Raw genomic sequence first — 26,987 nt, forward strand, 5'->3', positions numbered from 1 at the left:
CTATCCGATCAGACAATGGCTCGCCACACTCATTTTGGAAGGAGACGTGTAAGGTCACCAATAGGCAGGACTGTTGATGGACACCACAAATTAGGGTGTTTAACTAAACATAAGAAAGTATCCATTGGAAAGGTCTCTATAGGTAATTGTAAGAATGTCATCCATGCTGACACGTGTCTCGAACAAATGGAGGCACTAGACATGGGTAGTTTTGTCAAAACCTTATGTGATATAATTAATGGGCATACTGTTCCTTATGTTCTCCCTGATGATGTGTACTTTGTTTGTGGGAGAAAAGCTTATTCCTGGGTGACTCAGATTTCCAAGGGTTTGTGTTTCTTAGCTAAACTGGTTCCTGAAATCATGACTATTACTCATGATGAAATGGTTGGTATTCACAAGACTACATCACCACCATACATACACACACAGTATGAACACCGTGGCAAGAGAAATATGATTCCTGATGAGGAACCCATAGCTACAAAATTGACTAGTGAAACCGCAGTTTTCCAAGTTATGGTTGCTCTAGATCTCACCATGACCGCTCGGGGAACAATAAACTTTAAATATATACAAGACCTAGCTAAATTGATAGACAATATCACCGATATGTATGATGACACTTTCAGGTATACAGTTCGGTGTCAAATGTTGCAAGTACATCACCAGTAATACGGATGACCCTAAGGAGGTTATAGACCGGAAGATGGATGAAATTCTGCAACTGAAATGGGAATTTCGAAGGAGCCATAATTCTTCATTCTATGAGATTGGGGAAAAGGTGGCAGGATGGTTCTCGTGGTTGAATCCTGTGAAATTGTTCTCTGGTCTGGGGAATGGGTACAGGAAATGCTTGCTAGTGTAGGTAAGCTTCTTCTCCTTATACTGGGTGTCATCTTAGCAATTGGTTTATGTGTTAAATGTGTTCCTACTGTGTTGAAGTGTGGAAAACAATCTTCTAGGAGAAACACTGAGAACGAGACTGAAAGGGAGGTGAGAGATACCGAGATCATGGTCTGTGAAGAGGTGTTGTATAATCCTGAACTTAAGACGGTTATTAGGTGATACTTCAAAATGCTATCAAAGGGTGGAGCTGTCGAAGTCAGCAAATTGGATAAAGTCATTTCAATTGATATCGCGCAAACTTGATTGTCCTTGTCTGAAATTATGTGTAGAGTACGCTACGGCGTGGAAGGGCATATCCAGCCGCAACACGTGGCAATAACAGTATTTACACTTTAGTATACATTCGCACCAACACACACATATGTAAATAGTACACATTAATCGTAGTTGCAACACATAGTTATTTATGTCGAAATATAGTAGTGTTTATGTGTAATATTATAAGTTATATGCATATTAGTGATACATATGATTCAGGTTAAAAGAAATGTGTCATGTCTAATATCATAGTAATCCCCTTTACATCAGCAGCTGTTCGGTGCATTTGGCGAAGAGATCACACATTGCATACTCTAGTTATTGATGTCAGGGAATAAACCTTTAATATGATATTAACTGTCAAATGCTAATAGACTGATTGTAATTGGAGTGTGGCGGGAAGAACAGAGCTCATCCCCTGGAGAGACCCCTACCTTTGGATTCCTTAGATTGAATCAGCCTATTATGTGTAACCCCCTGGACCCTCCTGATGCCTGGACCAATAGAAGCAAGCTATACCACCTGCATTGTTTCACTGTATCTCTGTTTGCATATAAGCAGTAGCTCTCATGTAGTGTTCACTCACCTTGACCACAGACTTCAGACCTGAATGACTGTACACTGGATCCAGAGCGCCTGCGATAAGTAACGGCTGTACTTATTATTATTATTTCACTTGAATATATTCTGCTACTTTTTGAGAATAAATATTTGTGCGTTGGAAACACAAATAGAGATTCGACAATCGTTATTGGATAGCGACAAAATGCTCATAACAAGATGTTCACTGACCCCCGTGTTTTGGCTTTGGTTTTGGATCTAGATTAACTTCGGTTTTTTGCTTTTGGTGTTGTCAAAACTGTACTCGCATGTTTTGGTTTTGGATCCCTATTTTTTTCTAAAATCCTTATTTTTTTCTAAAATCCCATAATTTGGCTCTATTTTGTTCCTACATTATTATTAACCTCAATAACATTAATTTCCAGTCATTTCCAGTCAATTTTTGTCAAGTGACAAGAACACTGCTACCCCTCCTGTTTCTGTATGAGCAATGGCACTGGAGACAGGAGAGTGACAAGAACACTGCTACCCCTGTTTCTGCATGAGCAATGGCACTGAGCAATGTCACTGGAGAATGGAGAGTTACAAGAACACTTCTTCCCCTGTTCCTCTGGGAGCAATGGTGCTGGATCTCCTGAGGAGGGAGGTACTTATGGAATCCAAAACCCGCAAGATCTGACAATGCAACTATGATGTTTTGACTCTATTCAGATCCGAGGATGCACAAAAGTATTGAGCCGGCTCATGAGCCTACTCGGATCCACTAAGTTCAGCTGGGTTTGGTTTTCAGAAAAGCGAGCCCGAGCATCTCTAATTATCTCTAGTCAAATCTATCCATCCCCTCTAATTGAAGTCATTCCTTCTCTTCTCCTCTCCTCTCCTCTTCCCTCCTCTCCCTTCTAAGCAAAAAAAAAACAACTATCTCTCTCCAGGGCCGGCGGAACACTGTAAACATGGCAAGCATAGAAAGAAGGCACTATGCTAACTGAGGTGCCCCACCGGCCCACCCGTGGCAAATAAATATTTTTTTTGTTTGCATGGTCATGTTCTCCTTTAATTTCTGAGTTGCAACAAGGATTGTAAAAGCTGCACTGAGATGCCTTGGTGCGAGGAAGCGGTTCATGATTAGCAAAGCAACGCATGTGCAAATTGCCAGCACAGGAAGGGGGGTGGCTTTCAATCTTCAGTGATAACCCCCATTGTTGCTAACAGAAAGACTATTCACCCTTTGACAAATAAGCCAAAATGGCATGTTTTCAAAATATAGCTATTAGGTCAAGCAACCATTGAGAATGTTAATTTGCACAATAATTATACATACAATCAGTAGTGGTGAAACAGCTGGAGCAGACCATGTGGTTGCTTTGATGGGTCCTGGCAATGCTAGTCCTTCCACTGTGGAAGCTATGTTTCTGCGCTCTTCACAGGGGTTGGCATATGTGCACAAGCCCTGTTTGGACTTATAGTTCCATAGCTGAAAACCCAAATGGGGCTTGCTTTTTCTCTCTCTCTCTCTCTCTCTCTCTCTCTCTCATACAACCTTACGCTTTTTTTCTGCATTTTCCACCTTTGAATATTTACTTGTAGCCCCTTACTCACTGGAATATGATGTACTGTATGTGCAAGCTACAAGTACATCTACTCTCACAGATGATTCACAATAGCTGACTAACACACCACGTGTAAGGAGTAGCCATTCCTCACTTTCAATCTCCACACAATGTACTCTTTACCAGCACTCCTGATCTACCGACACTATGTCAGTCTCCACTTCACTCAAGTGTCTCTTATCTCTTTCACTATACATGGGGCGTCCAACAAGTTACAAGTACCCTGGCTTTATAATTATGCTCAGGTTCCTGGGTTCCACATTCTCATTAAATGGTTTGACGACAGCTTCAGGCATGACGTATTTTTGGCCCCAGCATGCCTTATAATATTTAATGTCCCTACAGCTCCGGATGCTTTTTGCTAATCCTCCACAGAATTCTTACCTGCATATCTCTTGACTCCAGCTTTCTTGCTGTATTTAATATCTTCGGCTCATAATACCTTGGGCTTACTGCTAAAAAAGTCAAGTCTATTGTGTTGGACTTCACTCAGACACTAGTCATACTCGAATAGACTCTACAGAACAGACTACTTGAATACAAAGCTCTAAAATCTCTAGCATCTCCTGGGACCATTCACACCCAAATGGATTTACAAGGTCTTTTAGTAAATCTTCCATTCCCACCATACAGTCTAAGGATTATTACCTACTTTTCCATATTAGTATATGCATAAGCAACAGCACATGCCAGGAAAAGTATAAAGATTGATTAGAACAGTTAATTTATAGCTTAGTATATGGTAATCTGTGAAAATCTTCATTTGATGTGCTTAGGACACTAGTGGAGTTTTATGTAAGAAAAGACATTTAAACATAATGGGTGATATGCCACAATATAACCACTAAAAGTACTGTATATTTTACTACATCATAAATACAGGTAAATTAAAAATGATAAAACATTGGAACAACAATTATCTTATATTATTTTGCATCATATTGTACTTTCTATCATACAAGAATGTATTGAATGCAAACATCATTTATTTTCAATAACATTACAAACGCACAATGCAAAAGCCTTACATTATTCTTTGAATTATATTATTTTCTTGTTGTACACATACTTTAGTAAATCTGAGTTAATTGCGCACAGATGGTATCAGTATTGTTGTACCAAATTAAGCATATGTAGGCAGGCACAAATTATATTTTTTAGCCTTTTTAAGATATGTTGTTTGTTGTAGTGAACAGAGAGGATTTACAGTTATAAGGATAAACCAATAACATAATTGTGGGGAATAAGGTCTAATAATAACTGCAGTGTAAATATGCTATAGCAAATGAATCCATTGAGCTATTAAGGTGTTAAATGTGGTCAGAGGGTCTGGTGTGTGTGTACCTGGGGCTTCTGCCCACCTCTATGTTAAAAGATAACAGTAAGACTTTCAAAGAAAGCTGAGCAGCTTCAAAGGCCCCTGGGGGTGAATTGCATACTTACATAGACAAGAATGATGGTTTGCTGAATGTTATATAGACAACTCTAATTCAGTTTCCAAAATGCAACTTAAAATCAATAACAGTAGTGATCAACTATGTATTCCTCAATAGTATAATGAAGGGCAGCCCATGTGTCAAATAAAGCATTCTGCCACACAGAGAAAATGAGGAAATGAGTATAAGCTCAAAAAAGACGCTGGATATAGGCGTGTTTGGTACTAATCAGTTGACACATTCATAGTGGATCTATTAATAATAAAATTGTGTCTGTTTGACTCTCCACAGGAAAGTTGGGTCACATAGTAGAATTGGGTAGTAAATCAGGCAACATGTAAATGGTGATTGTAAACAATGTTACAGACCACAATACCTGGAGGTGTGATAAGGTGTAAAGATGTCTTTAAAAAGCTGAGACTAGTTACAATAAATTGTCAGTCTTTTGGGAAATCAATCATCATTGATAAGCTGTCCATCTTGAAGCCAATTTCCCTTGGCTCAGAATATACCGCTTAACTGTAAGTAATACTCTGAATTTTACCCCTTTATTTTGCCTGTTTTGCAACTTTTTTTATGTATGTCAATTATTTATTAATTGTTTTTTTACATAACCTGTAAGCATTGTATGTTTTGTATATTAAATCTAAAAAATGAAAAGTACTGTCCTTATTGCTCTAAACAAATTCACTGCTCATCTAGAAGAGATAGATTGCTTGACATTGGTAAACCTTTCATTGCTGAGGTGTGAATTGTGAATACATTTGTATACCAAGTGGAGTGAGTGCCTGCATGTAAATTTGTATCATAGAGCCTTGAGGGGTTAAGTGTTAACCCTTTGATTGCTGGTGTGTGCCCTGCTAACTGTTTGTAACAAGGAGTGCTCATTTTGTGCCAGTGTGGGGCAGTATATTGGGGTCCTATTGCCCTTATTCAATAGGTGGTGGCAAACCGAAGTGGTGCGGTTGTGTGAACGCTGTACGGGGGCGACTCAGCAAATCTGTAACCTGTGCGATATGTGAGAGGAAGAGTAAGTGCTGGAATCATGTGTAACCCCATACAGTAAACGCTTCCAAGTCACAAGTGCGAGTTGTGACTGGTAGAGGCAGTTAGGAGAGGGTTCCGAGTAAAATAGAGGTAATATATTATTTGACTGTGTGAATATATGATAAGATATTAAATCAGGTAGTAGCTAGAGGTGCCTATTCGTGACAGTTGTGCTCCTCACTCTCCAACCAACATTGTCACAGAGCTCCATGGTCCAAATTTCCAATCTGCCCTATACACCATGTGTATAAGATAAATCATTGAATTTTCCAAGTATTTAATAGTTTTATGTTGGCAGTCATATACAGGAAAAGCATATAAAAAATATTAAACAAGTACACTTTTCCTGCTCTGCTCCCACCATATTTTATCTTATCATTAAACTTTATGGTAATTTACTGTTGGGAAAATTGTAAAAAAAAAAATCATTTTAATTTATTATAATTTGTATTTGTCTTAATATGATCCCTTGTGATCTCACAATGAGATGTTTTATCATTTGGGCACATAATCACATTAACATTTCATAGAATATATATTTTGCAGTGAATCTGGAATAAAGACATTCATGGTATTTATAATTTTTGTTTATGTTGTTTCAGAATCAACTTTTTATTATTATTATTATTATTATTATTATTATCATTTATTTATATCTCCCCGTATTTGCGTGGGTTTCCTCCAGGTACTCCGGTTTCCTCCCACTAATTCCGCAGCGCTGTACGGAGAACTCACTCACATCAGTCCCTGCCTCATTGGGGTTTACAGTCTAAATTCCCAAACACAGACATAGACACAAAGATAGACTAGGGTCAGTTTTGCTAGCAGCCAATTAACCTACCAGTATGTTTTTGGAGTGTGGGAGGAAACCGGAGCACCCGGAGGAAACCCATGCAAACACGGGGAGGACAAAAAAACTCCTCACATATAAGGCCATGGTCGGGAATTGAACTCATGAACCCCAGTGCTGTAAGGCAGAAGTGCTAACCACTTAGCCACCGTGCTGCCCAAATGCTATTTATAAATGTATACTAATAGGTATATAATTACATTTTTATAATAATAAATTTGATAATGATATTTCTTGTATTTTATGTTTTTATAATACTTTTTTTTTCACTTTTTTAGAAAACAGTGATAGTGTCAGCCCTAGAAGGTATATGAGACTCTAATGATTGAAAGCACTGAACACTCAAATGAAAACAATAGATCAAGCAGCTTCTTCTACCTATAGATGGAATATAATTGCTTCTGGATTATTGGACAACACATATCACCAGTAAATTTTTATGCAGTACTTTATGCAGTACTTGTATAACTTGTATAATATGCTATACTATATAGGCACCTGTCTTCTTCACCATTTAACTCCACAGATTATAGTACCTGGCAAGTATGGGTATTGAGAAAAGCAGTCTTCCCTAACACTGGATTGTATATTTAAACTTTTAAACACTCCTACACAACTTTTTTAGATGTGTAATATTGATGTTATTGAATTCTGTTTCATAAAACTACACAACCACAGTTGAGCACCTTCTATTACAATCTTTCATTACAACCCTTTATTTGGGAACTGCAGGTACTTTTATACTTGATTTCAAACATTTCCACTTGAATGAAGTATGAAGGTCCATTTGTTCATGCAGCCTTGCCAATAAAACATTACATAGCTGCGTATGACTCCATTAGAAACCTGTTGTTTCAGATAATATTGTGATTACATCCAGTAACTATTATGACCTAGATAATAGAACTAAATTGTTTTCTTTATAGTCTAACAACTGCTAAATTATATGTTACCTAAAGTTATTTGATGCAAGTTATCCTGAGAGGTTCCAACAACTTGTATTTAAGGAGAAAAATGAAAAGGTAGTAATTAATTAAAACGGAGGCTCAATAGTAGCATGAAAAAGGTGATGTTTTCACTTTTTCCAGCATGTGAAATCCCATCTGGTGCAGGCCAAAGCCCATGCATAACACAATCATATAAGTGGATTTGCAAGTTTTTTCTATTAATTATGTAGATTAAATTTAGTTAGTTACATTTACACCTACATGATTGCTGACTAGTAAATTACCTTTTTTGCACCCTTATTAATTTTTTAGACATAAAAGATAAGACCAACTCTGTACCCCTTAACAATTCATATGTTTAAACTCACATTTCATCATAGATTACCGGTATGTTTGAATTATATAGAACAATTTATTCTGTAACAAAAAAATATTTTAAATGGAAATGGATTTAAAGATGACTGCCATGAAAACATCACAACATTCCACCCTTACTATATAAAAATGTTGCTTAGCTATAAAAGAAGAATGTGGGTTGATCCTTATATTTTGTCAACTATCACTGCTATTCAAAAGTGATGTCACATGTTACAAAAAGTATTATATTTTCATAGTATCTCCAAAAACATACAGTTTTTTCTTAGTATAAATGTTTTTAACTAAAGGGTTGTATTTTTTATATAGAATATGTTGTACACTAGAAAAAACAATTCTGACAACATTTTAAGACCATCTTTTACAGACTCCACCTGTATAGAATATCCTCTTAACGTGTTGTGTATTTTATCTTGGCTTGAAGTTGCTATGTCAAAAGTAAACAGTATTCCCAGTTTTAAAATAGAACATTAATAGCAAGCACCAATGAGCAGCACAAAATACGCAACAGCATTTTATCAACATATTAATTAAATGTTAATGTTAGCTTCCTGACAGTTTTCATACAATGATACTCTAAAACTTCTAAAAATATGATAAAAAGATATAAAAGAGGATATGCAATATTATATTACTCGTTAATAATAACCTATTTATTCATTTAAATATTGTTTTAACGGTGCAAAGCTTTAGTATGACTTTTTGTTCTGTAATTAAAATGTAAAACTACTTTTCAAGAAATAAAACTGAGACTTACTATAAATTCTTCCAAGGACTGATATGTTTTTCCTCGAAATTCACAGTAATTCTTCCTTTCTTTACACTGAGGGCAGCACTGGCTGTTGTCGACTTGAATACACCGTGGGTGAAGTCTAGGGCACTCTGGTTGAATACAAAGGGGCCCCTCTTCCGTGCAGCGGCAAGGGCAAGCTGAGGGGCCAGGCGTAAACTTTTCTCCAATAGCATAAACAAATCCGCTCTCGTCCACACAACCTTTTCCCCGATAATCTGGATAGGAATATTCCTCTGAAGTTTCCATTGTTGTAATTGGATCTGGAATAAACATTTCCTCTAAGGGCTGATCTTGTATAACATCTGATTTCACTTGTGTTACAGTCCCTGATTTACTGCTCTGAGTTTGAGTACTCAGAGTCTGTTTTTGTCTACTCAAAAATTCTTTGTTTGAAACAGTTTTATTAGCTTTATTTTTTAACTCTTTCATTGTTTCATCCTTTTCTGTTTTGTTCTTATTTACTTTACCCAAAATTGTTTGGTTTTGACTGTCATGAGCAGCATGATCCCTCTTTTCTTGACTGTTTTTCAATTGCTCTTGATGCTGTGTCTGGGTAAGATTTTGTACACGTATAGTTGGGTTGCATAGGGCAACCATTAGGCAACACGTTACAAGAAGAGAGCTGGAGAGAGCTCCAATTGCCATTACAGTGGAGCTGGGCATTTCCTACTGCATCACCAGGAATAAGTTCCTTCATTCAATGTTCAACATAGGCTCCAATTTGAAGTGCCTATATGACAAAAGAAGATTATAGTTTATGTTAATTTCAGTTGCAGTTTTGTATAACTTCATTTGCAACAAATTATTAAATACTGTCAATTTAGTACAACCACTTTTCTGTCCATTAAAACCCCCATAACACAGCCCTTCTACATGTTAACTTGCCTTCTTTGGTTTGGAATTTTATTTAAGCATGTAAAGCAACTAAAAATACATGTTATCCCATTAAGATCCTTAGTCTAATTCCATGTGTAAAAGGTTCAGCTATATATGCCTGATTCACACAGCACATTGGGTTTAAATGTCTTATTTTGTTTTATTCAGTTATATTTCATTAAAAACAATAATTATCTCTACATTAGGGCTCTATACCTAAATAAATGAAGTTGCAGTGATAATTTAGAAAAATATGTCTCAAAGTATTGAACTGCTATTTCCTTATTTACAAATGGTCTAGCCAAGTGTGGTTATCTGGTAATTGTCGAATTGAAGAAAATATCCCAGTTCATGCTAGTTTAACTCCTCCAACTCACATACAGCTCCACATTAATATTGTGCAGCGAGAATTGTACTCTTTGTGATAGATGTCTGTTCAAGCCCCTTAACTAAAAGAATCTTACTCATTTAAAGTGTTGTTGGGATCAAAGGTCATAATTCTAGCACATGTATGTTTGTTGGTAACCTTTCTTTACAGCATTGATTGCAGGAAAAAAACTTAAAATCTCTCACATAGATGATTTGCTATATTTAATTTTATTCAGTATTATAAGAGCTTAATCTAATGCGTTATGGATATACCTGTAGATCAAACACTTTATCCTATCATTAGGGAAAAAGTGTGTGATTCTGTCTCTAATTAAAAAAAGAAATGTCTTGGACTTTATTTAAAAATAATAAATTCACCTCCTTAAGCCGAAACAGAGGTACGAGCATTACATCATCGTGTGCTCCACATGGACTGATCGGACGTGTCCTGTCTTATTGCTGAAAGAAGATTCACCTGTTCATCTCCGACTCACCCCTCTAGTCTCACAGGGAGAGTTCAGCTCACTTCGAGGTCTGGGCGTAGACTTCTGCCAGCGCCACATGTGCTAAGAACTATTCTATACCAGTGATATTTAAGCCTTAAATACTATTTTAAGTTGCCAAACTTATATTGTTTTTACACAGATATCTCATGGCTGTCTACTTTTGTACTTTCAGAGGATTCTCTAGTGTGTAAATGTTAATGTTAAAGTTATGTTATTGTATTCTAACTAAATTGGTTGGTGCCCCTCTCTTCCCTTCTGCTCACACTACCCAAACACAACCTACAACAATCCACCCCCCCCCCCTTCCCTGTCCTCTCCCCTCTTGGTGCGACCCCTTGTAGTAGCACCTACTACTTTACCCGAAGTCAAGCAACCATAGGTCGGACAAACGATGACCGGCCAATACTTCCCCCCCCTTGACAGGTTGCAGACAGCTCAACCCCAAACCTTCTCCCCTACCGATTCATCCATCCTTCATCATTCACTTTGTAAGCATAGCCCACTTCACGCATCCCTGATTTCATGGCATCTTGCTGGAACTGCGGACTCGGAGGAGCCCCTCAATGTTAAGTCTCACACTCTCACCACAATATGTTGCTTCATTTACTGACAATAAATGTTAAGAGGTTGAACACCCCCCAAAAGCGTTCCACGCTAATGGCTGCACTTAAAAAGACACGAGCAGAAGTAGTCTTCCTGCAGGAAACCCATCTAACTCAACCGCACACAACATTTCAGGGGAAACTCTTTTCTCAAACCTTTTTTGCTTCAGCTGCATCTAAACACCGAGGAGTGGCAATCCTTGTACGACCATCAGTACCTCTTAAGGTACGACGCTCAATAGCAGATCCTGAGGGTCGATTTCTTATGTTAGTGGGCACACTGGGCCAGCTTCCGGTCACACTGATTTGTTGCTACGCTCCAAACCAAGGCCAGATCCCATTCCTACAAAAGCTATTTAGCCTTATTAACAAACAAGCAGAGGGCCACCTTTTGATGGGAGGTGATTTCAATGCGATACTGGATCCCAATTTGGATAAATCCCCAACTGTCACAACATCTGCACAAACACCAATGCACCCCACGCGACTTTCCAAACAATTTGCTCTCTTACTTAAAGAACATTCTCTGTTGGATGCATGGAGGGTTATCAATGGTACAGATAGGGGGTACACGTTTTACTCTCACCCTCATAATGTGTATACCCGTATAGACTATTTTTTCGTAGACTCACAGTTAGCAACCAAACTCTGTAAAGCTGAGGTTCATCCGTTTACCTGGACAGATCATATGGGGGTATCATTGGATTTACAAGTAGCAAATCTTCCTAAGCGAAACTTAAAATGGAGGCTAGATGACACCCTCTTACTCAATCCTAAGACATGCTTGGAGCTATCGGAAGCACTTAATGATTACTTTGCTTTGAATGAGTCTCCTGACCTATCACCATCCATAGTCTGGGAGGCGCATAAAGCCACAATCCGCGGGCGGCTCATCAGCATCGCCTCTGCTCGGCATAGAGAGGAAAAAGAACTGATAGCCACACTAGAGACTAGTCTTATCTCCCTTCTCGCTCAGCACCAGGGTTCCTTGGACCCATCGCACCTGCGGGAGCTGACAGCGGTGAGGGGTCAGCTCAACGCGGTCCTATCCAAAAAAACAGCCCGCAGTCTTAAATGGACCCAACAGCTTTTCTACGAAAAAAGCGATAAAGCGGACTCTCTCCTGGCTAGGAGGTTGCGGCAGAAGCGCACGCGTAACACGATCACATCAATTAAAAACTCACAGGGTGTAGTGACATACAATCCGAGTCAGATAGTGAAGGAATTCCAGACGTACTATTCGTCGCTATATAACTTAGACGCCTCATCTCCACCCCCTCCTGACTTAGAAGACAGAATAAATGCGTATCTGTGCTCTTGCCAACTTCCGCGACTCTCTGCAGCAGAGATTGAATTCCTTAATTTAGATATAACGGAGGAGGAAACCATTACTGCATTACGCGCCATGAAAGTGTCATCTGCTCCAGGCCCAGATGGCTTCCCAGCCAAATATTATAAAAAATTTGCAGGTGTCCTTAGCCCTAAACTCACCACATGGTTTAATGCCATACTTGATGGAACCTCCTTTGACCCGGCAACGACCCGATCCCGGATATCAGTAATCCCAAAAGAGGGTAAGGACCCCTCCCTTTGCAGCAGCTATCACCCCATATCACTTCTAAATGTTGACCTTAAGATATATGCTAAAATTCTCGCGAATAGGGTTAATTCTGTGCTCCCCAGGCTAATACACCCAGATCAAGTCGGGTTTGTCCCGGGTAGACAAGCTGCGGACAACACAAGGCGGATCATAGATCTTATTCAAAATATTAATGACAACAAACAACACTCTCTCCTCATGTCACTCGACGCGGAGAAGGCATTTGACCGCGTTGGCTGGCCCTTCATGATGCAGGCTTTGGCTGCGTATGGCTTCCAAGACCGCTTTCTCAAAGGGGTGTCAGCCCTGAACCATAACCCATCGACCTCGGTCCAGGTGAACGGAGACTCCTCTCCATCTTTTATTATCCGAAACGGAACACGACAAGGGTGTCCTCTATCTCCCCTTCTATTTGCCTTGGTGATAGAAGCCTTAGCCACGAGAATCCGTATAAATCCTAATATAACGGGGATACAACTGCCTTCCAGTGCCCATAAGATAGCCCTCTATGCAGACGATATTCTCCTCACCCTAACTAACCCTTTAACCTCTCTCCCCAACCTATTTCAAGAGCTTGAAATCTTTTCCACAATATCAAACTTTAAGATAAACACAGCCAAAACAGATATCCTTGACCTCCATATTCCCCCTAAGTTAAAGAAACTCCTAGAATTAAATTTCCCCTTTCACTGGAATTCCGAACACATAAGATACTTGGGCATAACCCTTACCAGAAAGGTGGAAGATATCTACCAGGCTAATTACCCCCCTCTCATAGCTTGTATAAGAAAAGACTTAAAAGCATGGGATAAACTCATGATATCCTGGGTGGGAAGGATAACATCTGTGAAAATGAACTTGCTCCCAAGGTTATTATACCTTTTCCACACTCTCCCTATCAGGGTTCCCCCCTCTATCCTAAAAAAGTTACAAACATTAATAATGCAGTTTATATGGTCGAACAAGAGACCCAGGATATCTGCTCGCATTCTACAGCGCTCTCCCGCTGCGGGTGGTCTTGGCATCCCTAGCATCCGCAATTACTATTATGCTGCGAGGCTGGCTCAGTGTGTACAATGGCACTCTCCCCCTGGAACTAGGATATGGGTGGACATAGAGTCGGACATACTGGGTGGCCCACCGATTTGCTCTGTACTATGGCTACCAGCTACACAGCGCCCAGTCTCTGTCCGAGCCCATCCAGTTCTGGCCCTGTCTTTATCAATTTGGTCTAGATGCAATCGCTTAGCTTCCCTCTCTCCTACCCCTTCGATTCTAGTACCTTTGTGGTCTAACCCAGCCTTTACGCCCGGATTATCTCGCTCTATGTATATGAAATGGGCAGGTGAAGGCAAGCTGCTGTTACTCAATCATATAACCAGAACAGCATTATTTCCACAATTCTCAGAGTTAGTTGAACAGTGTGGCTTTGCTCCGAGACAGTTCCATCAGTATCTTCAGATTAGGCACTACCACCAAACAGTCAAGGCTCAACTCTCTTCCAGGCCATCCACCACATTTGAGAATCTATGTCTTTCGGGCCCAGCCTCCAAAGGTCTCATTTCTATTCTATATAATACTTTACTTCCTGTCACTCCGCCTGTTAAGGATCGCTTTCAGGCGCAGTGGGAGGCTGACCTGGGGACTGTACTGGATGAGGAAGAATGGTCGGATGTATTTGATGGTACGGCTCACTGTTCTATAAATGTCCGCATTAAAGAAAATGCTAACAAACTGTTGCACAGATGGTATTATGTCCCCTCGAGATTACAAAAAATATACCCACAGACCAGCGCTGATTGTTGGAGAAACTGTGGTCAGACGGGAACATTCATGCATATATGGTGGGACTGTCCGGGGATCCGCTCATACTGGGCAGCAGTTCTTGCTCTAGCCTCAACAATCCTAAATGCCCACATACCACCTGACCCTAAGCACATCTTACTGCCACTACCCATTCCAGACCTTACTAGATCTGCTCACAAACTCTTTAGGCACATCATCAGTGCTGCCACTTGTCAAATAACGGCCTCTTGGAAAAGCTCCACACCACCAACACTCCAGATGGTCTGCAGTCGGATCTGGCACACTTACCAAATGGAGCACATTACTAGTGTGCTGAGGGGCTCCTCCGTCTCCTTCTACAAAACTTGGACCCCATGGGCCATGTATCACAATCAATCTCCACTTCAGTTCTAGTGGAAAGATATTCCTAAGCAAACATACTTGTTCTCTTACTGGATGCGTGAATCACTTACACCCCCCCCCGTCCCTCCCTTTGGTCCCTGTATACCCCCCCCCCTTTTTTATACCCTTCAAACTTGAAAAGTTAAAATAACATCTTTGCAATGTTAGATAGATAAATATACATTTATCTCCCAAGTGCGAGAGAACCTGTTGTATGTAAACATGTGTTATTTATTTCTGTTTAACCTCTCGAGATTCTGTAATGCATTTTCTATAGGAAAAGATGTTTCTAATAAAAAGTTAAAAAAAAATAAAAAAAAATAATAAATTCAGTCTTAACATGTTAAAAAACAAATTTTAGGCTGCACTAAAACATTGAAAGGTTTAACAATAATGAGTGAGCAGCATCTGGCTAGTAAAATAATATAAAATAGTATAATCTCTCCAATATAGATTAAGATATTTTATATTGTTTTTCAAATTAGATTACTTTGAATTCAGCAGAACTAGCATGTTATACATTTATTATCTGTATTCTCCTGCCCTAAAACCAGTGCTAAATCAAGCATGTGCCTATAGTAAGGAAAACTACTGTTTAATGTTGTTTCAGCTTAGTGACATTGGGCTGATAATGCCCCGACGGGAGCAGGCATGTCTTTACTTCTTCACACCATGCCATCCTAGGGTCCAGAAGGATTTAAGTTAGGCAGAATGTTTTATTTCCAAATTAGGCCCTTATGGTCTATGGTATGTAATCATTAAAAAAAATATCTACAACTGGACTCTTGCTTCAATGTGCCTCAATTTCCAGACTTCAATGTATTTGGAATGTGTTGAAATTTGTTAGGCACAATAGCAATTAATTATTTTATTTCTTACTTTACCCTAGTAAATTTCATCATTTGTGTAATGCATATAGGGCTTTAATGTGGTAGTATATTGCAAAATATATTTTTAATTGTAATATATAAATAGGGACCAAAACAGGAAAACAATAATACTTTTTTGATATTGTGGCAAATATAAGGCAGATACTATCAGATCTAATTTGCCTTTTAATAATGAATTGCAAATAAGTTCTGATTCTGGTCTGATCTGTTATTCTGTATCAAGATTAAAACAAATCAGATGTCTTAGTGACATCAGGTGTTTCTCTTTCTAATGTGGAAGCCCTGTGTATGTCACATTAGAAACGCATGCTCACACTTAACAATCTGTGCAGCCAAAATGGGGTCAGGAACGAAACAATTCCTGGCATTGAGGATGGACCTCAATGACAGGGTGGGTCCAGTAATAGCAAAGTTGCCATATTTATTGGGCATTTGTAAATGGAAGAAGTGGTTAACTGTTACATTCTATTTAAAATGTTATGTTACAAGTGGGTATGAGGCTTGGGAGAATTGTTTCAGAAACAAAACAAGGTTACAATATATAATACAATGAATCAAGGCTGAACATATAGGACCTGATTCATCATCGAGTGCAACCTGCATGTAAGTTGTGTTTTTACAACGAGTAAATTGAGGCTGTATTCAAATCCAATTGGAACTCAAAATACTTTTCCATTTGCATCTGGGTATAAGTACCCCCTTTCCAAGCAGTACTTGTTAATAGACAGAACAGACAGCAGGATATGCACATGCATGTACAATTTCAAAATGCATGCATGCAAAATATATATATATATATATATATATATATATATATATATATAAAATAAATTACCAATTTTTAATACTATAATCATTAAGAAAATCTGTGTTTTAAAAAAAGTTTCATTATTTTTACATTAAGTACATATATCATTATATTCTTAATGCATACTTCCGTTTTTATAGTTTGACTTACTACAGTATCATATACAGTTCTGTTTAGTGACATGCATATGTGTAGTCATCACTATCAGTCAGCACTTACACGTGCCCTGTAACTGGTGCAAATGATACATCTAAAAACCACGTACTTAATAGGAACTCAGAACTTTATTAGGCCACATTTGCTTTGGCACGCCTTTGCCGTGCTCTTACTGTACATTGCCTACTTTTATCTGCCCCTTCTTTCCCCCGTTCCACCATTCAAGTCATAGGCAGTAATAAGGGTAATTTGCGTTCAGACATTAATTGCATGCTATTGCTTTCATTGTTTCTGAACATGTGCAGAGCTATTTCACGCAAGACATGGCACACAAAGGGGCTTATGTCCAAAGTTTTGACACGGTGAACAATATATTGAGGCAGATGCAGAGTGGGACATACACCAGACTGCATAGTGTACCATATGTGAAAATGTTCATGCCCAAAATGTTGGTCCATGCATATGCAACTATGCAGACAAACAATTCTGGCACTTTGGCGGGGTGGGGGAGGGAAGGAGCAATCTAATATTGGCCGAGTAGATTAAAGGTGTGTTCAGGCACCTGTGACTTATGCAGAAACATGCAAATATGCATGTATATCTTTTACACCTACTTTAGGGCAGGTGCAAATACTCACTGATGGTGAAGAAATGTCCTAAACCAGGTGCATATGCTGCCGATGTCTATGCATCTTGAGATGTATATGAATCTCCATATGGGTGGAATACTGTATTATTTCATGTATTTTTATTTCTAAGAGTAATTTACCCTTTATCAGCCAACTCTGCATTGATCCCAATGTTTTCCCACAGCATAGCTATATGCTTTGTTACAAATATGAGGTATTTCATTTATTTATTTTCATATTTTCTGAACATTTTATTTGGTTTCTTTACAAACAAAGTTGTGGTAGCAGGGTGCATGTGCAGGAATCCAGTATTCCAAACATAACAGCTATGCTTGAATACATATTGTAGCATGAACACACTTCTGGTGAAGCACACAAGAACAACTTACTGGTTTTTTTTTTTGTTTTAATGTCCAGATGGCAAAGTACTTGACAACATAAAGATTCTATACAAATTCTTGTGAACCTGACGCTAAATTAACAGAGACCATCTCTCTAGACACCAGCCGACTTATCCAGCATCAGTCACCCTGAACAATGAAAACAGAAAGGTTTTTATACTTGACACTCCTCCCACAGCCCTAGCTTGATAATCAGGTGACACTTCCTGCTTGATTGCTCTCACTGCAGGCATACCCTGTCAGCATGCTGTATCTCTGGGAAAAGACACATTGAAAGCATGTAAGTTAAATCAGACTCCATGCCATTATTTTGTCACACATATGTCCTCCACCTATTTTTTAAAAAACTAGGTCCACTGCTGTACAATTGTATAACTCTGTTTGCAACCTTTCTTTTCAGATTGACAGCTAAACACCTATCTCTTCTTTTAGACTCCTGTGGCAAATACCTCCTTTTGTCACAGTATATTAAGTAGAAACTTTTGTAGGGGTTAATGTAGAGTTTTCTTGGACTTCAGTCCACACTTGCTTTTCTTGTCAAATGCTGCATGACATACTCATAAATGGCAAATACATGACAGTTGAAAGACAGAAATTAGTCCGGCCCTAGTACACTGTGTGCCCAAAAGCAATGAATGATAAACAACACAGCAAATCCTGATCATTTGTGCTCCAGTCATTCAGCCTGCACCACAGTCACATACTGTATTACAGGGCAAGGCTAATACGGCAAGCTCTGACACCTCAATGTGTGGAGAAGCAGAAACATATTTAGGAATGTACTGTAAACACCTTGTTAAAATCCATTCTCCTATCTCTTTAGTACCACCCTCTCACCTGAATAAAGTTTTTCAATTTTTCTCTTTAAATATTGATAGATTTAGCCTTATTTATGTCTTAAATAAAGTAAGTAAGGGGACATTAGGACTGTCTTTATTATGTGTAATTTTTATTTATGTGAAGCTTTTTATTACATTGCCCAGAGTGCACCTAGACATGCATTTCTGTGCCTAAGACTTATGTCCAGACTTATGTACTATGTACAATCCACTCTGCAAAACAAATAATTTTATAAAATTCACAGGGTGAACCACAAATGCTCCATCATTGTCAGGGTTAGACAGTGCAGGCTGGTTTTCACTATAACATGTAGATCTTGAATTCTTCCTGATAAAAGTGAAAAATGACACCAGGTTAGTCAGCACGGGGCTGAGTCAAAGGGAAGGTGCATAAAACAAGCATCCCCTCATCACATATGCTACCAGCCGTACGCTGAAAAGTCAAACCCATCTGGTATCAGCTTTGCCATCCTAGTGGTCCCAGCCTAATGGATTAGCTTCCCTAAGACCTCAACACACTGCATCAAAAGAGTAAAAAAATAACCACACATGCACAATTTTCAAATAAACTTTATTTGAATAAAAAACATATTGAAATCCTCATTCACCTCTGAAATAAATTTAAAAAATATTTTTTATTTTACAAAGCACATGGGAACTGTTTATTTCCTAAAAAATGTACGACAAGACACAGTTTTTTCCACCTCTAAGTTATTTTGAGGAATATCAGTGAACAGCAAGGAATGCCCTTGAAAATGTACCATTTCCATTACTTTACTTCATTATAATAATCTCACTCTTCAAAAAAACCATTCACTCCTTGGGGTATATTTACTAAACTGTGGGTTTGAAAAAGGGGAGATGTTGCCTATAGCAACCAATCAGATTCTAGCTGTCATTTTGTAGAAAGTACTAAAAAATTGATAATTAAAATCTGATTGGTTGCTATTGGCAACATCTCCACTTTTTCAACCTGCAGTTTAGTAAATATACCCCCTTGACTCTGTCCGTGCAAACTTCTGATCCTCCACAAGTCTGGCCCTTTCACTCAAAGTGAAGCACACAGTGAAACCAAAGCTGTATTTTTTCTGCTTAGTCATCACGTTGCCCTTGGCAAGGGGCCTCTGCTTTTTCAACATAGGACTATAATGAACATATACAAATATACATAATATACATAATCTCTTAGCTACCTTGTATGATATATCAGCCCCATCTATACTGGTGTCCAACAACAGTTATCTACATAATAATTTCTGCCCTGTCTACTTAACCATTACCTACACATTGAGTCTATAGCTATGAGAAAAGACTAAGGGCATCACACGGATTAGAGCTTATAGTAAGATCATCAATGGACTACCACATATGTGTATACTTAGATTGGCCTGCATTTGAGGCTGGTGATCTTGTGTCTTAATATGTATGCCAGCTGCACTGCTTTCTCCACTAGCACACTCACTGGGTAGATCAATAGTATAGGAGAGGCAGTGAACCTCTCCACAACTTTAGCAAAACATGATTTACAGACAGATATAAACATATGTTCAGATCCAAAATTCCACATAAAATTTCAAGGATATCCCAGGTATCTGCTCTCCCCATGCCCGTAAGAAATAGCACATTATATGTGCCACTGAAGAAAACAAGTTTTTTAGGCTACACGTGGAGCACATTCATTTAAGGAGAACAATGAAATCTCTGCAGATAGGGTCAGGGTCACAATATTGCAATACAATACAACAAATTTATAGCACTTGCCTGATCATGTCACATATGCAAGAGATAAAACAGTAATGTTTAATTTTTTATGAGAACTATATAAAGTAGACACATTATAAAATGTTTCTTCTCTTACTAAACCTTTCTAAAATGACTACATAAGTGGATAAGACAGCACCTCTGGCCTTCTTCCGTTGCAATACATGCAAATAAAAGCAAGCTTGGCACTGACAGGGTGGAACACAGTTCAATCCAATGTGAAAACTCGGCTTCGACCATGTGGCATTCCTCTTTTGCAACAAGTGAGCTTGAGGTCAGAAGACACATAGCAACTGGGTCCCCCAGAATTGGCATGAGCATGTTCTTGGTATATAATAGGACAGAACCAACTTCAGTGTAATCTTATGCCTGTCTTTTTTTTCTCTAACTGCTGCCCATCTTCGTATAAGCTACTAGGAGCGATTCCCACTAATGATAATATTTTATCTTGTTTTAGACAGCAGCAATTATGAAAACAGAACGTTACATCATAGTATTCCTGGTTCATTAAGGAACGTAAATGCCGGCAAGTACCTTTTTTTGCACAAAATTGTTCTGTGCGTACTCAGAAATGGACTTTATGTCAGTAAACACAAGTGCATGCAATTCATCTTCGAGCGCAAATGACTCTTTCGACAGGCTACTCTTTGAATGCCGGTATGGTGGACAGAAGGGGAGTATGCACAAAGTCAATGTACACTAAGGGCATGCCAAAGTGGAGCGCACACACATCTGTCAGATTCCACCTTGGGGCATCTCTGAGGTACATGATTTTAGCTGTATCACTTGCACCAGCTACAGGGCAGGTGTAAGTGTGAGTGACAGAGTTGATAGTCATATATACATGCTAGAACAAGTATTTGTAATCAAAAGCAGTTGTAAAAATATATTTTATATACAGTAGGCATTAAAAACATCCTGATATATGTATTTTATGGGGGGGAAGAAAATAAAATTTTAAGTATTTTTTTCACGACTAGATTTTTGGCAGGTGTTAATGTGTTGAATATTTTTTTCATCTGTGTGCTCTGATGAGACTTTAAACATACATATTTATTGTGCATATCCCCCTGTGTGTTATGTTTGCTGGCGTACGGCAAGTGCCGTATAGGAAGAGCATACTTAGATCTGCATTCACCTAGAAACATTACGTGAGATCCTCTTCTTGTTGTATATGGATGTACCTGCTTACATTTTCCATTTGTATTCTAAAAACACTAATTGCATTCACTTTGTATTCCTTAATGAATCAGGCCGAGTATGTGTCACTATATCTAATCTGAGAAACCAGAAATAAGTGGAGTGAAATGCAAAAAAACTGTCTTGGTGTATTCATTCCACCCATTTTTTACAATATGTATGTGAGTGTTGGAGAACCTGAGTAGACTTGAAACACAGCATGTACCATGCGACTAGTGCTACAATATATTGTAAACAAACAATAAAGTTAATAAACTCACTCTTAAGAATGTATACATAGAGTGCATTACTTTTATGCAAATTGCACCATATCAGTATCACTACCTTTCAATACAATAAAGGGGCTGGTTATTACAGAATGAGTCAGCAAACTTGGAGCACTTTGAGGGTTGCCAGGTGACATAATTTATCCAAAAGAAACATGCTCCATCTCTATGGTGAACAGCAATGTTTCCTTTTCAATGGCAAATATATTAAGTTGATGAAACAGAAAAATGTTTTCCTCTCTTATCAAACCTTATGAAAATGTATTACATTAGTGTGAACAGTTAAGAGATCCCCTCTGCTATTCTATCCTAGCAGCTCAGCAAGCCCACCAGCAACACTGGCACTTACAGGATGGAACACAGTCCAATCCAATGTGAACTCTCTGTTTTGACCATCTACCATTCCCCTTTGGGAACAAGTGAACTTCATGACAAAAGACACATCAGCACTGGATCCGTCATGCTTGGCATGAACATATTTTGGTGTGTAATAGGGCAGATCCAGCCTCAGTATATTCTGCTGCTTGTCCTTTTTTCTCTATAAACTGCTCATATTCATATTAGATAGTGACAAGAATTCTTATTATTGCTTTTTGGTTATGCCAATCTGTATTGGTTACACCCACTCAATACAATGTGAATTGGAGTATGATTTGGCTGGACATGTTGAATGTACCATGCAACTCTAGCTATATTTGTTTATAAACTCAAAATAAACTCAATAAACCAACACATGAAAAATTACATATGAAGTACATAACTTTTAGATAAATGGTGCAATTGAGAACCCTCGGACCTCAGGTTTGCACTTGATTGCACCATGCTAACCCACTCTATTCATTATTTGTAACTGGGAGTGCAGTGCAATTAAAGTTAAATAGCTAGATGGACACGTGTTACAAGCTCTCAATCATGCTGTTTGCTCAAAAGTAATTTGTTTCATCTGTATGTAAGCATGCTGAACAAATAGATTTACATACTGTAGTATTGGTACTGTGTATACCATACTTCACATACAAATACAGACAATGAAACTCTCATCCTGTTTTAATAAAAATTTAATTTATTAAAGAAACATTGGGAAAAAGCACCCTGGCTATTGCCATATATTAGGCCACTTCAAAATAATTCTAAAATATCCATTAGTGAATAACCAACTCTAAATATATGGGTAACTAAGCAACTACAATTGGTGGCTGCCATATTCAATCATCATGGTCTAATGTACTTTTTAAGCAGATCCCTTAACAGCAGCATTGCTCTAAAATATGTTTTCTGTATTATAGACACAGCTTTACTTCTTGATATAACAAGGAATATTTCTCGAAACAGTACAAGTAAAAAATTAACAGGGACATGGTACTGTACTTACTAGCACCTGATGAGATATACTGTAGGCTAGACAGGACCTCATATCAAGATAAAAGTCAGAGAATATCTGACAGGTAGTTGTCATAAAATTTCTATGACTTGTGAACCATGGTTTGCAGGCGGCGCACATAGTCATTGTTCTGTAAAGGTCTCTGTATGCTGGTTTTAAAAGAGACTTTTTAATCTTCTCTCTTACCTCTCTCTGTCACATAACATAGACATTTCAAAGATTCTGAAAACAGCTGTAATCATTTATATATTTTCACTTTTCTGTAATTTTTATTGAGAGCGACAATTTCAAGTGACTGTTTATATATATATATATATATATATATATATATATATATATATATATATATATATATATATTATATATATATATATTGCTTTACTAAAATATATAGTACAAGAAGCAATGTACAATACATTGTTTCTCTTGATAAAGCTGTATTAATTAAACAAATTTTTTATATGTAAGTATAACATTTTGCTAAGTCATTACCAGATCTTCATTTTTTGGAAATTAGTCTGTTTTATCTGAAATAATTTTATTTTAGACTACCTAAGTGGATTGTATGTAAAGACATGATGGAATATAAAATCTTAGGGGCAAATCAGGCAGTTTTGCACAGGTGCAAAGTTCTAGAGATACCAACTTTAACTTCAACTTTTAATTTGTCACTACATGAAATCACATTCTGTACTGTGCTTTTCATGTAGAGCTTGATCAAATTTACTAGAAAAACATAGGTGTAAATTGCATCCCTGAAAAGTACGCAAGTTGCGTAGTATATAGAGTCGCAGGTTACTTAAGATCCCTGCATGAGGCCGCACCCGTAGGAAAATGCAACTCTGTGTTGAAATCACTAGGGCTCCAGATGCATATCACTTCATTGCTTAGCTAGAGATTGGTATGCTTCCTGATGGCTGATCACTCCCCGTGACCAGCCACCTTACTGTATGCTGCTGCAGATCATCCTAAACTGTTAATCTCCTTTCCTCCCCTTTTCTCCCTTCCCCTTCCTTCCCCTGCTAACATCCTGGCAGATGTGGGAACACACCACCTGCCATTTTGCCTGTCCGATGTGTGCAACCAACAAGAGAGGCAGACACAAGAGTCTGCCTCTGCAGCATTAAACTGAAGAAGTTAAGAGTAGGAGAGGGAGGGTTCTTAATGTAATACACTATATCTTACTAGATCATTAGGCTGTTACTAACAGCATTAGTACACCTATAGAGGAGTGTCAGATCACATAGCCACCAACTAGCCCATGAGGTGAGAACCTTTTAGGCTGATGCAAGAGATAAAGACTACCTATGTATGTGTGAAATAAAATCGACTTCAAAGAAGATGCATTCATATTTCATATTTTTAAAAATCAGTGTTCCGCAAAAATCATACAAGGGTTGTGAAGTATAGATAAAGAAGTATAGATAACAACTGTACAGGAAAACCACAGTAGTCACAGATCTTCAGAATGACATTTGATATTTTGTAATTCCATAATAAGTAAATGGGTGGGAGGTTATGATTGGTTCATTGAAGGGGGAACCCTTCAATGAACACGGCTGATCCCCGACTGAGGCAGACAGAGAGCGTCCTGTTGCCTAGCAACATAGCGACAAAGTTATTGCACATGCTTGAGCAGGGTGGCTTCCTGAAACCCAGAAGACCATTGCTAGGCAACAGGATGCGGGCAGTGCAAGGAGACAGGCGTCATTCCCCAGCACTTAGAGGAAAGTCAGGGATGCTGGGAGCACATTCCTGACATCGGTGTTTAAAAGAAACTATTAATTTAAGTTTCCAACTTTTTTATGACATCTTCAGAGTGCTCTATTAATTTATTGCTGGTTAGTTAGTTAGCTGCTCATTAGTTTAATGTGGGACAGTTTGGAGTGGGAATAGGTCTATTTATTGAATGTGAATACTATTAATTTTATGTTGAGCAGGTTGTAGTGGTATTAGGCATATTTATAAATGTAAACACTATTAACAAAATGGCATGCTGGTCGGGGGAGGATAAATCGAATTAATTGTGTTCATTATTTAATGTTGGTGTTGCCTGCAGGTAGTGAGACCTAATTATTAAACATAGGTGCTGTTGATTTAATGTCAAGGATGAATGGGGTGGAAGGCCTATAGTGCTCTCATTTCTAGACTATATATATATATATTTATATATTTCTTGTACCTATCCCTTTTTTCAAACAGGGTCCCGAAATTCCAGGATTCAGACAAGCAGCAACTGAGCTTAAGACAAAATCAGCAGGCAATGAAAGCCTCAAGAACAGGTAGGAGATAGCAGGATAGTCTGCCAATTGTCCTAGTTCTGGACAGTTGGGAGGTATGTCCTGCTTCACAATGCATTGATCATGAAGGGGGAGCTGCATGCACCGAAATGTAGTACACATAGAATTGCACATGTATTTAAAGGGAATATAAAGGTTTTGGAAAGTTGCCTGGCACTGTTTAAAATGGTAGCCTCTCCCCTTGCCCACTCTGGCAGTGTGGTGAGTTAACCTACTTTTAAAAATCCTGTAACAATGTAAAAATATATAACTATTACTTTCATTTTGTCATTAACCCAGCACCCATCACACCAGGAGTCATTGGTGAAAACTGCCTACAGACTTAGATGTACACACTTTTGCTGCACATACACAATAAGGAAAAACATGAACATTCAACTCTACATGAGTCCCAGGATTTCTAAATTCAGCATTCTGTGTTTTGCACAATGCATAATCTATAAGTAGAGCTGGGAGGACAGAGAAGTCCACGTGGAACAAAAATGATAAAATGAATTCTGGGAATGCCCCATTAGTGTAACTCCAGAAACTTAAACCAAATTTTAATTGGTAGTTATGTAAGGATACTACATGCTTTGCTCAAGGTCTGACATCCTGGTAGGTTGTCATTGTGACTTTTATTAATCTGAATTTAAAGCGGCAATGTCGGGATAAGTGTTTAAACACTTAACCTGCAGGGGCCCGTCATTGCCGCTTTAAATTCAGATTAATAGAAGTCGCAATGACACATAGTACTGGACAGCTCTTCAGTCAAAATCACTTGTGGTCAGCATTCTGCTCAATCAGTGATCTGCACAGTTGGTTTCAAGGTAAGTCTATTAATATTTACTTCAATTTTTAAACACTTTTGTTTTTATGTTGTAGGTCAAGTGGATGTCGGGTTTTTCAGAATCGAAAAACCGTACCCAACCCGTTACTGAAGCTAAACAACCAAATAATTACTATTACTATAGCACACTAAAATAAGTAGTAGTCCCTGCAAACAGTTAATTTGCATACACTAAATGGCTGGTCATGTGTTCACAGCCAGCTGTTGAATAAGTGTAGAAAAAGAATGCTGAGCTTAATAATGAAAAGTCTCACAGTAAGCATGACACCACGTGGACAACTGCCTTTTATATAGTTACCTTTCAAGACAATAACTTGTTATGGAAAAATTCAACACCAGGGGGTAAGTGTATCAAAATGAGAGTTTTCCGGCGGGTTTGAAAAGTGGAGATGTTGCCTATAGCAACCAATCAGATTCTAGCTATCATTTTGTAGAATGTACTAAATGAATGATAGCTAGAATCTGATTGGTTTTTCAAACCCGTCGGAAAACTCTCAGCTTGATACATTTACCCCCAGATGTATGCCCTTTCTTATGCCTCTTCCATTTTGCTGCATGACATGTAGAAACTTTTTTAACACTTTTCGGACATTGTGCTCTT

General features: G+C 38.2%; 1 protein-coding gene across 1 annotated transcript in view; it reads right to left on the minus strand.

The window, feature by feature from the left end:
* Positions 1-26,987, minus strand: part of VWC2 (von Willebrand factor C domain containing 2) — a 398,261-nt gene that overhangs the window by 360,852 nt on the left and 10,422 nt on the right. The window contains exon 2 of the mRNA XM_075211295.1: positions 8,751-9,516. Within this exon, the coding sequence (XP_075067396.1) occupies positions 8,751-9,449 (699 nt within the window). The 5' untranslated portion in view covers positions 9,450-9,516. The remainder of the gene's footprint in view (positions 1-8,750; positions 9,517-26,987) is intronic.

This window comes from Mixophyes fleayi, chromosome 5 (genome assembly GCF_038048845.1).
Source record: "Mixophyes fleayi isolate aMixFle1 chromosome 5, aMixFle1.hap1, whole genome shotgun sequence".
In the NCBI taxonomy this organism is placed as follows: Eukaryota; Metazoa; Chordata; class Amphibia; order Anura; family Limnodynastidae; genus Mixophyes; species Mixophyes fleayi.